The sequence below is a fragment of the Schistocerca nitens genome, chromosome 10 (genome assembly GCF_023898315.1).
Source record: "Schistocerca nitens isolate TAMUIC-IGC-003100 chromosome 10, iqSchNite1.1, whole genome shotgun sequence".
Classification (NCBI taxonomy): Eukaryota; Metazoa; Arthropoda; class Insecta; order Orthoptera; family Acrididae; genus Schistocerca; species Schistocerca nitens.
The window spans coordinates 175,354,573-175,367,991 of NC_064623.1; the positions used below are offsets into that span (position 1 = coordinate 175,354,573).

The following is a 13,419-nucleotide window of genomic DNA, read 5'->3' on the forward strand; positions in this document are numbered from 1 at the left end:
AGTGTAGCCATGTATGGAAGTGAAACATGGACGATAACTAGTTTGGACAAGAAGAGAATAGAAGCTTTTGAAATGTGGTGCTACAGAAGAATGCTGAAGATTGGATGGGCAAATCATATAACTAATGAGGAGGTATTTAATAGGATTGGGGAGAAGAGAAGTTTGTGGCACAACTTGACTAGAAGAAAGGATCGGTTGGTAGGACATGTTTTGAGGCATCAAGGGATCACAAATTTAGCATTGGAGGGCAGCGTGGAGGGTAAAAATCATAGAGGGAGACCAAGAGATCAATACACTAAGCAGATTCAGAAGGATGTAGGTTGCAGTAGGTACTGGGAGATGAAGAAGCTTGCACAGGATAGAGTAGCATGGAGAGCTGCATCAAACCAGTCTCAGGACTGAAGACCACAACAACAACAACAACAACAAGTCCATTACCTCCACTTTTCTGTCTATAATGCTTCTGACATTAATGGTCCAAACAAACAGAAAGAAAGGTTCATCTCTAGCAAGCAGCCATATGCTTGAATATTTCTGGTATCTCAACTGCAGATTTTTCAGCGGTCATTTAACTTTAGGACTCTGTATCTCAGAATGAACAAAAGGGGGATTTCACTCTCAGACATTGCAACTCATTTGTTTTCAACTCTTTCAGTTGCTGCTCTATGCCAGGGATGCCAATTACTGTCCTCCATACGGGAGTCTGTGTGATGGTCACACAATGAGATGTTTGTACTATTTTCATAAATGCAAAATTTACAACTACAGCTTTCCATCTGCTTTCCTCTATTGCCACACAAGACTAGTCAAAGAGTGACTCGCATAGCAATTTCATATACACCCAGAATTTTCTTGGGTTCTCAACAAGATCTTTTACTAAGGTATGACAGTGGTAGTAGTTGTTTCTTGCATCAATATTTTTACAGACGCAGGAATCTGTTCTAAATTTTTCCTGCCATTATTTGCACATTCCCCTTTTGAACTGCAAGTACAACAGCCTTTCCTTCCTCAGTATTTTCCGAATTTGTTATTAAACTACAGTGGGTTTCTTCCACGCTTAATCCACTTACTCAGTGTGTGCTTCTTCTGAACTTTGCCCATAATTCCTCTACACCATTTGACTGCAACTAAATGATATCCATTCACTGTCTAAGTAGGATGCTAAACAGTGCTTATCTGCTCCTTTCAGCAAAAATACTCTTCTGATCTTTTTGATGGACTTATTAGCTTAAGTAACCATTGTCACTGTGACAACATCATGATAACTAAACTCTGTCTCTATACTGACACTGTCAATAAGGTCAGGTCTGTTGGTAAATACAAGGTCTGAAATATTTTCACTCCATGTTGGTTCTCAAACCAGCTGCTCAAAACAGTTTTCCTGAAAACTATGTTGAAATGCACGATTTTCAGGTTCACTGGCACATAGCCAAGTAAAAGCAAAACAACAGGTAAAAATCATATTTACTTATTTATTTAAAAGAATGCAATATTTCCCTACCACAATAAATGATACTATTCCTTGGAGAAAATGAGATTATGTTTGATCACTGTGATGCATGATCCTATAAGACTGTTACTTATGTAAAAATGCAGCCTTCAATTTAAATATCATTTCTTCACAAAACTACAGTCAAAAAGTGGTTATTGTTAAAAACACACTCTTTTGCATTTTGTCTGAGTGGCAAATCGCAAAAGCTGCACACAATTTTTAAACATATCATCATTTTGATTTGCAGCTCCTCGTATTGGCCGTGTTTGCACATCCGACACTTTTAAACATATCTTAACGTACTGAGAAATTCTAACAGTGTCACACAAACGGACTGAAGAAGTAGGAATTAAGAGTGAGAGATACACTTATTTTGAAGATACCAAATACAACTCTTATCATATTTTAACACAAAACATGTAAATGATGGTCACAAATTTTTGAGAGTTTCAACTCACTTCCATTAATCATTCCAAAAGAATTATTGAACATATTATCCAACACATGTAACAACAGGCATTAATGAGAGTAACTTAATATTATACATAGTCCTCTTGTATTTTTAGAGTATTTCACGGTTTCAAGGCAAAAATGCTCAAGAAATATTGAGCAATATCATATATTGAAATGAAAATTAAAAATAGTGGAATGGCCAATAAATAAAATAAATAAATGAAGAGAAGTGCAACATACGGCATCGGATATCGGCGCAAGTTTAGTGTAACCTCGAACAAACCTGAAGGTGAGCTGATCTGTCCAGGTTCTTTCTTCAAAGAGCGCAGCAAGCGGTTGCGCTTGAACTTTCCACGGCGCCTCTTGGGCGTCGGTGCCTGCTGGGCTTGTGCTGTCTGCTGGATGATCATGATGTGGAGCTCACGCTCCAGCAAGTCGATCTCACGTGCCTCCAGCTCTCGTTCGCGACGACGCAAGTGTTCCTCCACTAGTTTCTGCTGCATCTGTGCCCTCGTCAGCTCTTCCTCACGACACCGCAACTCCTGTGGCCGTCATACGGAGTATACAGTGTGACTAAATGTGTATTATAACAAATTAAATTATTACAGTGATACAATTTCAGATTGTGCCACCTAATATGACACATCTTCATTAAACCATTGCAAATCATAGTCTAGTTACTTCTTTCAATAAATATGAAATATTTGTATAACTTAAAAAGAAAATTTCAGCATATGCATGTGGCTGAATTTAACAACTGCACAAGAAGCACAGTTAATAGAAACTGACTCATTTCAAAACAGATACAGCAACAAACACTACCTGTCCCACTCAAAATGAATGAAACTTACGTTGATTTGTAGCAATACCACCGTAGAAAGAGTACGTTTATGTGTCAGTCAGAGCTCAGAATTGTGCAATCACAATTTTTACATAATATTCTATATTTGTGGCAAAAAATTATCAAATTCAACACTGCACATCACCATACATTTTCAAAATGTTGAGTTTCCAGCTGGTTTACTGATATGAGTAAAAAAAAATTTTAGGTGCCAACAATGTTAAAGCACTCAAACAGCAACTTGACACCCAAAAACTATCGTTTCACAAGTCCTAAAGCAACGCTATCAACTTCACACCATTATAGCTCCAAAATTGATCCACAGAGTGTGACTGCCTGGCACACAATAACCAGGAGCCATCACTCACTTGCACTTATAAACCCTCAGTTTCCCTGCCAAAACTGACAATAAACACAAAATACAGAAAATGGACCACAATTGAAAATGTATATAATTTATAATTACAATATTGTTAAATCAAAAGTCTTTTCCTTCCAGTCTCCCTCATACCACACGAATTATCCTACGTCTAACAATTTATGCACATTTAAATAAAACATGAAATTTGTGCAGAAGTATGTATAATAAAGGGCAAATAAGTTGTTAAAATATGACAAAAAATAAAGGTGGCCTGTTCATAGAAGTACATCAATGGTGGGATCGCATATTACATTTAAATAGCCACTTTAAAGTGGCATAAGAGTGTTCATTTCCTGTTATGACATAACTTCTGTAGTTTTTGTGACATACGTGGCAGCTATGTCTCAAAACATGCAACTCATCTCAGTGCCGTGATTACTCTGGTGTGATTGGTTCTGCTATATATCAAAACTGTCAATTACTGTTTAATTCTTTAGTATTTCTAAGTAGCACCACTGTGGGCGGCCCAACTCAGTGCCTCACTTCAGCTGAACCAATGCTTACAATTCTAGTATTTCAATAACTTTAGACAGCTTACAGCTCGCCAGTATATATCTTACAATTCAGTATTCAGGGCCTCTTATCAGTTCTTTAATGAAAAATAAAATCAAACAATGGTAACTTCAGGATGAAATTTCAGCAATGTAAGGAAAAGATACTTACCACAAAGATGAAACATTAAGTTGCAAACACTTACACATTAGCTTTCGGATAAAGCCTTTGTCAGAAAAAGAAAGAGAAACACACACAGATTCATTCATACAAGCAACTGCATCTCACGCACACATGACCACCATCTTGAGCAGCTCAGATCAGAATCTTGGCATTCTGGTCCAAGCTGTTAGAGATGGTGCTTGTGTGAGCGAGGTGTGCTTGCTTGTGTCTGTGTGTGTGTGTGTGTGTGTGTGTGTGTGTGTGTGTGTGTTTTTTTCTCCTGACAAAGGCTATAGGTGAAAGCCAATGCAATAAGTGTCCTTTAACTGCGCCTGTCTGCAATGTAACGTGTCATCTTTGCGGTAAGTAACAATCTATCTTTTCTTTACATTGCCGCTTTCATGAGTAGTGGTGTTCTTGTCTTGTCACTAGGCTCACAGAACAAGATATTCCCTACCAGTTTAGGCAGTTCTCTTGATGCTTACCCACTACATTAGCCACCTTAAACATGCCTAGGTTGTTGTCTTTTCTGACTCAGTCTTTTGGGGTCACTCCTCTAAACCTGATGAGCTTCCATTCAACTGATCTGTCCACGGCCCAACATTGTGAACTTTATATTTTATTGCTCATTTGTACATATTTCCTCTGACTTTGACAGGCATTTGCACATCACAGATAACTCCTATTAGTAACCTCTATTTCAACCACCCAGTTTTTACACGATTTTCAATGTCTTTATCTATGGAAGCCATTTATGTTAGTACTGATCTGAGGCACTTGCACTGATTGGTTGAAGTTATTAGGGCACTGTCTAGATGTAGTTGTGGTTTCAAACTGGTGGCCATTCCTCAGAGGTTGCAATACATATAATCCATTTTGAGACTACTAACTGTTGTGTAATTCATGACCAGACTGAATACTTAGCAAACTGAGCTCTAGGTAGATAATTATGGATTTGAAGAATTAAGAGCCAACACATTTCCTTTTCGAACATAGAAAATTAGTATAGGCTGGTAATTCTGTAGAAGAATAACAACACAATATTTGCAATTACTGATGGTGCATATTAATGTTCAAAATGTATTTAATTATTGACATTCACTTCCCTTTGTTATCATCACTATATACACTTTACATCTTTAACTGTTTAACCTATATTATACTCTTGTTTCGTTTCTCTCTTTTTCTTTCCAATTCCCACTCCATTGCTGAGCCAAATATGGTATAAAATCAGTTTCATAACTGTAAAAAGATAAATTAACAGTATTACTTCAATAGATTGGGGCTAACAAACTATTATTTCAACACAGCTGACAGCATAAAATGCACACAACAGATACACTGTGATTTTGAAATGACAGCAAGATTTCACACAAATTTGTCAGCAAATTAAATTATATTGCACAGATTCTTACAATAGTGCAGGATTCAGACAGAGGACTTAAAGGTTTTTCTGATGACGAGACCAATGAGACACCAGAAAAGCCAAATATTGCAGAATACTTTTTGTACGTTCATGGAGAAACTAAAACCATGGAGAAGATGTGAGGTGCATTCAAGTCTTCTCTTGTTCATTCATCACCAGAATTTGAAGCTGTTGTGGTTATAACAAACAGTTTACATGAAAGTTGGAAAGGTATTTTCCTACAAATTATGGAGGCACCACTGTAATCAATTCAATGAGTGATGTTGCAATTTTGGCCCTTTATCTACAATATTTAACATCAAACTTCCCTTAGCGACATTTTACCTGCAACGAGACAGTGACATGTAATTGTGTGAATTTTGTATCTATGAGCAGGACTCACATTTTAATGATTGTTGCTTGCAGAATGACACAAAGAGAAATGTTAGACTGTACTTTGTGACAAAAGGATAAATAACCAATGAAACAAAAACAGTTATTCGAAACAAGTTTGAACAGGAAAGGCTTAGCTGGAACTTCCAATGTCACATTTACCTATACTTTAATTTTGAAAGATTGTAACATTTGTTTGCACTATTTTTAAATGTTGTGAAGAGAAGCAAATTGATATTGCACTTAGAAATAACAACTTTGACAAAACAAAGTGTAAATGGCACCGATTAAAACTATTAAATCTTTACATAAGTTAATTTTTAAAACAGTTCAGGGTGACAGGAAAAAAAAATCAGAAAACTCCTGAGAAAATTTTTCTGGCTTTACTTTTCCATCAAAAGGTGGCGAACTTGTAGTAATTTATTGGAGGGTCATTTTCAGGAGCAGAATTGGGAAAAGCCTGTAGTATATTGTGTATAAATAGTGGGATGGAAAACGAAATGATTACTGGAATTTGTTATCATTTCTCCAATATTGATAAACTTGTGTTGAAACTTAAGGATGGCATGTGACGTGAAGAGGATGTTGGTGGTACTGATGATAAGAGGATGCAAATTGGTGGCAATAAACAAACAAGTTTATTGGAGAAGTTGAAAAGAGAAAAACTGACAATCAAATCAAATCACGGTTCTCACCACATTCTTTGGAGTATTGTAAATTTGCTTTGCCGTTTTCTACTGTTAATAATGCTCTAACATTTTTGGTGGCAGTGGCAGGTACTCAAAACAGTGCTTTTACTGGGATAGAACCAACTGAATTGTGGGCTGCAACTGAAGAAATCTTCGCGTCTTGGCAGAAGAGGAAGGGGAAAGAGTCTTTCAAGAACATTTTCTTGTAATGGCTGGCCACACAAAAGAAGATTTTTAGGGATCTGTAGACCACATCTGTATGCTAGTGGAACCAAGTGAGGTAGTGCAATGGACTCGCATTCAGAAAGATGATTGTTCAAATACACAACCGGCCATACAGATTTAGGTTTCCCACAATTTCCCCAAATCATTCCAGGCAAATGTTGGGAGGATTCTTTTGAAAGGGCATGGCCAATTTCTTTCTCCACACTTGAAACAATCCGAGCTTGTACTCCATCTCTAATGACCTTGATATTGTCAGAGTGTTAAATGCTAATCTTCCTTCCTTGTAAATTAGTGGAGACCTCACCTTCAGATGATGATCTGCAGTTCTCGATACCAGCTATTCCACTTCTCCAGCTAGACACAAATGAGTGGATTTCTATGAAGGGAGACATTCAAAAAACCCATTAGTATTCTTGTGGTTCTCACATGACAACACAGTTTTGTTGTTTTAAGTATGGTGAAGGAATAGGCCAACATCCAAAATCGAAAAACTTGTACAACTGTATAGTGAAAGACCCCATTTGTGCAAATGGTATTCCAACTGTGGACCAAAGTTTTTATTAAACTTGCTAAAAAATCGGAAATCAGGTTTCAGAAAAAGCTCAGAAAGGTGGAGGCCTCTGAAAGGAGTGAAAAAATGGAGATGGTGGGATGAATTGGACAAATCAGCATTATGGTGCATGCTAATAAGACATTGCTTATAGTACGTTCATTATTATATAATCCATTACTATATAAGTCCATTATTTTTCAGGTATTACAAGTTAATTCAATTCACAAAGATTTGCAAACATCCATTTCCTAGCAGAGAAAATCTTAACGACTCAAAGGACTGCCTGCAATTCTGAATCAGACCCATGTGACTGGAATGTTACCTTTCGGCACTCCATCTTTTCACCCATATTGTTCAGCTTTCTTTTCAAGAAATATGAGTACTTAGCATACAAATTGATGGTGGCTGCTACAATTTTCTTGTTCCTATCATCCATATTAACTTCCTCTCAATGGTATAAACAAGTTATACAATCCAAAAATGTGCTACAATAAAATAACACCTACAAATGCCACACTGTGCAACATACTTTCGGTGAAACTCAGCTGCAACTACTGAAATCCATTGCCTGTGATCTCTGGTCTGTTGATCATGCACTACAGTCCTGGGTCCAGGGATAAACCATGAAAATCTGCTGATTTGTCCAACACACAAAGGAACCTGTCTTCCCAGCAGTTCTGAGAGACCAAATTTGATGGTTGGGGCCTCACTTTAGCGGAAAGTGTCGGACCTGAGATCAATGGGCCAGATCCATCAAAAATATCTGGAGAATTGGCGACTCTGGCCTGTCGCAGAAACCCACTCATGTTTGGCCAGTTAATGAAAGAGATTTCCAGAAATGCTGATACTGATATATGTAATAGATAGGTGAAAATGTTAACTGATTGTGGTAGTCATATAAATTTATTATGACAAGATGTTTATGAGATGATGGATGTTCTAAGACTGCAGGATAGAGATGTAGCCTTGACAGAACTTGGGAAAAACTTTGGTTTCTCCACAAAAATATTTTTAAAGGTTCTGTGGGAGACCAGTGGTGGGAAAATTGAAAAGAATATTTACACAGTTTCTATAGACACTATGAATTTATAAATGGTAGTTGTAAATGCTCTTTGAGACCAAACTGGAGTTTAAATAATAGAAAGCCAGAAAGGAAAGCTGATCTCATATGTATCCCTATAGCATACAAACCAGAATTATCGTCAAACTTCCTGACTGATTAAAACTGTGTGCCTGACCGAGACTCAAAATTAGGAATTTGATTCTGGAAACATACCCCAGGCTGTGGCAAAGCCGTATCTTCACAATATCCTCTCTTCCAGGAGTGCTAGTTCTGCAGGTTTTGCAGGAGAGCTTCTGTGAAGTTTGGAATGTAGAAAACTAGGTAGTGATGGAAGTAAAGCTGTGAGGGCAGGTTGTGAGTTGTGCTTGGGTAGCTCAGTTGGTAGAGCACTTGCCCACAAAAGTAAAAGGTCCCGAGTTCAAGTCCAAGTCTGGCACACATTTTTAATTTGTCAGGAAGTTTCAAATCAGCGTACACTCTGCTGCAGAGTGAAATTTTCATTCCAGAATTATCGTATTTACCCTAGCATAAGATGACCCCTCTTTTCCAAAGGCACCTTAAGAAAAATTTGTTCTTAACATAGTCCAACAAATCAAAATTACCAACTATTTTCCTGTCATTAAGTACCTGCCTAAAAAGTTAACATTACACCTATTCTAAATTTATGCCATTTACTGATTTCTACAATTTTATAACCCAAGGCGAAATAAAATGAATGCAAATGATGTGCGACTAGGGCCTCCCGTCGGGTAGACCATTTGCCGGGTGCAAGTCTTTCGATTTGACGCCACTTCGGCGATTTGTGCGTCGATGGGGATGAATTGATAATGGTTAGAACAACACAACACCTAGTCCCTGAGCGGAGAAAAACCTCCGACCCAGCAGGGAATCTAACCCGGGCCCTTAAGATTGACAGTCTGTCGCGCTGACCACTCAACTACCGGGGGCGGACAATAAAATGAATGAAAAGAAATGGTTTACATTAATTTTTTGGACAGTTTTCTTTTCTACATTTTTTGCTTACTAACCCTGTCATCTGTGGTATCACTATTTCTAATCATCATCACCACCACCACCCTAGTTGCACAGCTGTGAAATTTACATGTTCATCGTCATAAATATTTGGCTTTTGTTTCTAATGTACCTCTGAGGTTGTGGTTATCGTGGGACCTGAGAAAACAGCTGTTTTTATCGGAATACATATCATATTTCACTTCTATACTGACATGAGACTTGATACAATGTGTCTTTCTTCCAAACATATTGTTTACCCGATGCTCCCTCATTGGCTGCATAGAACCAGCAGCTGACACACACATTTTGTTCACGTCAGGACTCCTCCGTAGCGCTGTGCTTCAGCAACTGTGAAATACAGTCTGCAATATCATATAGTGTGCAATAATATATAACAACAACAAGTACTAATACATAAATAAAACATCACAATCACTATTAAGTCTGTGGTGTCGCCACCAGACACCACACTTGCTAGGTGGTAGCCTTTAAATCGGCCGCGGTCCGTTAGTATACGTCGGACCCGCGTGTCGCCACTATCAGTGATTGCAGACCGAGCACCGCCACACGGCAGGTCTAGAGAGACTTCCTAGCACTCGCCCCAGTTGTACAGCCGACTTTGCTAGCGATGGTTCACTGACAAAATACGCTCTCATTTGCCGAGACGATAGTTAGCATAGCCTTCAGCTACGTCATTTGCTACGACCTAGCAAGGCGCCATTATCAGTTGCTATTGATATTGTAAAGAATGTATAGACAAGAGCTACGATCAACATTAATGGATTAAAGTTAAGTATTCCACCAGCTACATCCTTTTTTTCTAGTGTAACTTCCTTGTCCTGTTCCAGACCTCACGCCAGCCTGTGTGAGCTAAAACGCGTGCCTTTCGGCTTCCTCTTACATTAGTGGGTTGGCCCTCTTGCCAATCCACAACATTTTGGTGACGAGGTTTCCTGCGTTCTTATCGATATTGCCCTGATTTACTTGTGTAATGGCTTCACCACAATCTCCAGATGTACTGTCCGAATTTTATCGCTTACAGAATCAGCAGACGCAGACCTTACTGGATGCCCTTGGACATCTCGTCCAGGGTCAATGTGCAATGCAAAACAATGCGGCAGCCGCCACTTCACCGCTAACGCAGCCACAACACGCTGTTGCACCAACTTTTCGTCCTTTTGATGCTGCACTGGAAAGCTGGACGCAGTGGTCACGCCAATTTGGATACCATCTCGCCGCCTACAGAATTCAAGGTAATTAGCGGCAGCCTAATCTCCTTTCCTCCGTAGGGGTGCACACGTACCGTGTGATAGTCAAATTATTTCCCCGCCACGACGTAGCAACTCTGTCCTACGACGAAATTTTGTCTGCATTAGATGCATATTTCAAAGAATCAGTCAATGTAGTTGCCAAACGGTATACCTTCTTTCGTACAAAACGTACGGCAGGTCAGACTAATCGGGAGTGGGTTGCAACCTTGCAAGGCTTTACTAGGGATTGTGCTTTTGAATGTCAATGTGGACTCCCTTATTCAGATACTATGGTACGTGATGCAATTGCACAGAACATTTCTGATGTTCGTATAAGGGAACAGATTTTGAAACTAGTCAATCCCTCCCTTCAACAAGTGATGGACATATTGGATTGACAGGACACACTTTACTTTGCTCAGGAATCATTCGAAACTTCACCAGCAGTGTGTCACATTAACCGGCCCACCGGGCGCGCTGCACGGAACAGTAAACAGCCCTCGCGCCCGTCCGCGCAGCTGCCACCAGGCCCTCAGCCACGTGTGCCGCACAGGCAAGCAAATTCAGTGCTAAAATCATGCCCGCTGTGTGCTACTAGACATTCGCGTGAGAATTGCCCGTCACGCCAAGCTATTTGCTTTTTCTGTAATAAAAAAGGACATGTTCAGAGTGTTTACCAGAAAAAGCTCAGATCGGACATTTACAACCATTCTCGGCCCTTTGCTTCACGCCGGAATCGGAATTGAACCAAGAATACTCAGGCTCGTGAAACTTCGCCCATGGAAATTCATGTAGTTCATTCCACTCCGCCCAGTGCCACTCTCTCTAACAGTGACTGTGTTCGTCCCACAAATAGAGTGCGTCAACATCGCTGGAAATCCCGTCATGTCGCAAGTGATTTTGTACCAGTGTCAGTTCACGTTGCACGAAACAGTCGCGCTTGTCGTCAGCAGGGCAATAAACTTTTTGTAGACTTGGACATTAACAGCAAAGTGATACCATTCCAGCTCGATACCGGAGCTGCAGTTTCACTGATCAATCAATACACCTACAAACAGCTGGGCACACCTCCGTTGCGTGCCGACAATGTTAAGCTAACTACATATTCAGGTCACGGGCTCCATGTGTTAGGACAGTGCAGCCTTCTTGCAACATACAAAGGACAAACAAAAGTATTGTCATTGTACGTCCTTCGTTCTTCTTCTGCAGTGAACTTGTTTGGTTTAGATTTATTTCAGTTGTTTAACTTGTCTATAGTCAATCAGGTCCTATCAGTGAACCAGACTGTGCCTTCAGACGGTGTTTCTCGTCTCTGTGACAAATTTGCAGACATTTTTGCACTAGGCCTTGGTTGCGCTAAGAACTATAAAGCACATTTGGAACTGAAAGTCAACGCGCAACCGAAATTTTTCAGAGTGCGCAATGTTCCCCACGCCTTGCGTGATGAGGTCGCAAAAACATTACATGATTTGGAATTGCAAGGTGTAATTGAACGTGTGCAGGCTTCTCTCTGGGCATCACCCTTAGTAATTTTGCCAAAACCTTCCGGAAAATTGAGACTTTGTGTGGACTTCAAGGCAACAGTGAATCCACAACTAGTGATTGCAACTTTCCCTTTACCCCGCCCGGAAGATGTTTTTGACAAACTGTGCCCGGGTAAATATTTTTCGAAGTTGGACCTAGCAGATGCGTACTTGCAAATACCGGTGGACGAAGAATCCCAGCGCGTTTTGGTGGTTAACACGCATCTTGGTTTGTATCGATTCAAACGACTGCCATTCGGGTGTGCATCCGCCCCTGCATTGTTTCAGCAATATCTGCAAACTGTTTGTGCGTCGGTCCCTACTGCAGCAAACTATCTGGACGATATTGTGATCTCCGGACAGACGGAAGAAGAACATTTAGCCAATCTCAGAACATTATTTCAGGTCTTGCGACAAAATGGTCTTTGCTTGCGGAAGGACAAATGTGTGTTTTTTGCTCGTGACTTACCCTACCTGGGACATGTACTCAATGCCCAAGGCATACATCCCAGTCCCGAGCACCTCCATGCCATACAAGACTTGCCTTTGCCGCAGAATCTGAATCAGCTACAGAGTGTGCTGGGGAAAATTAATTATTATAACAAATATGTGCCGCACGCCTCTTCCATTTCAGCTCCGCTTCATCGCTTACGCCGTAAAGGTGTTCCGTTCGTCTGGACGATGGAATGCGAATGCGCCTTTCGCCAGTTGAAATCAGTGTTGCTTTCCAATACTTGCCTTACGCCATTCGATCCCCAGAAGCCCCTTTTGTTGATGGTGGATGCATCGGATTTCGGGATTGGTGCTGTGCTTGCGCACAAAGATGGATCGCACGATCGCCCTATTGCCTTTGCGTCCAAATTGCTCTCGTCTGCGCAAAGAAATCATTCACAGTTCAAGAAAGAAGCATTGGCTCTCGTATTTGGTGTTACTAAGTTTCATGATTTCTTGTATGGTCATCACTTTACCATCATCACAGACCACAAACCTTTGACATCGCTTTTTCATCCGAACAAGCCTGTACCTCCATGTACAGCGCAGAAATTCATTCGCTGGTCTATTTTCCTCTCGCAGTACCGCTACGATATCTTGTATCAGTCCACTGCTAAGCACGGAAACGCCGATGCGTTGTCCCGTTTGCCTGTTGATGAGGATAGAGCATTCGATTCCTCAGAACTTGCTTGCTTGTTCATTGATGCGGAAACCAATGATGTGGTCGAATCGTTTCCGATTGATTTTCTTCGTGTAGCTACAGCCATGGCTGCTGACCCTGTCCTTGCTACCGTTCTGCGTTTTGTTGCTACGCAATGGCCCTTGTCAAAGTCACGGATCGAGGATCCGTTGGTTCGCCGATTTTTTGCTCACAAGGAGAGACTTTTTGTACGACGTGGTGTTTTGCTGTTGCGTTCTGATAATGAACAGTCCAGGGTCGTGGTCCCACGT

The 13,419-nt window shown here is 40.3% G+C and overlaps 1 protein-coding gene across 1 annotated transcript in view; it reads right to left on the bottom strand.

Annotated features, from left to right (window-relative positions):
- LOC126210657 (mitogen-activated protein kinase kinase kinase 10-like) overlaps positions 1 to 13,419 on the bottom strand; it is a 696,141-nt gene that overhangs the window by 104,775 nt on the left and 577,947 nt on the right. The window contains exon 5 of the mRNA XM_049939988.1: positions 2,229 to 2,487. Within this exon, the coding sequence (XP_049795945.1) occupies positions 2,229 to 2,487 (259 nt within the window). The remainder of the gene's footprint in view (positions 1 to 2,228; positions 2,488 to 13,419) is intronic.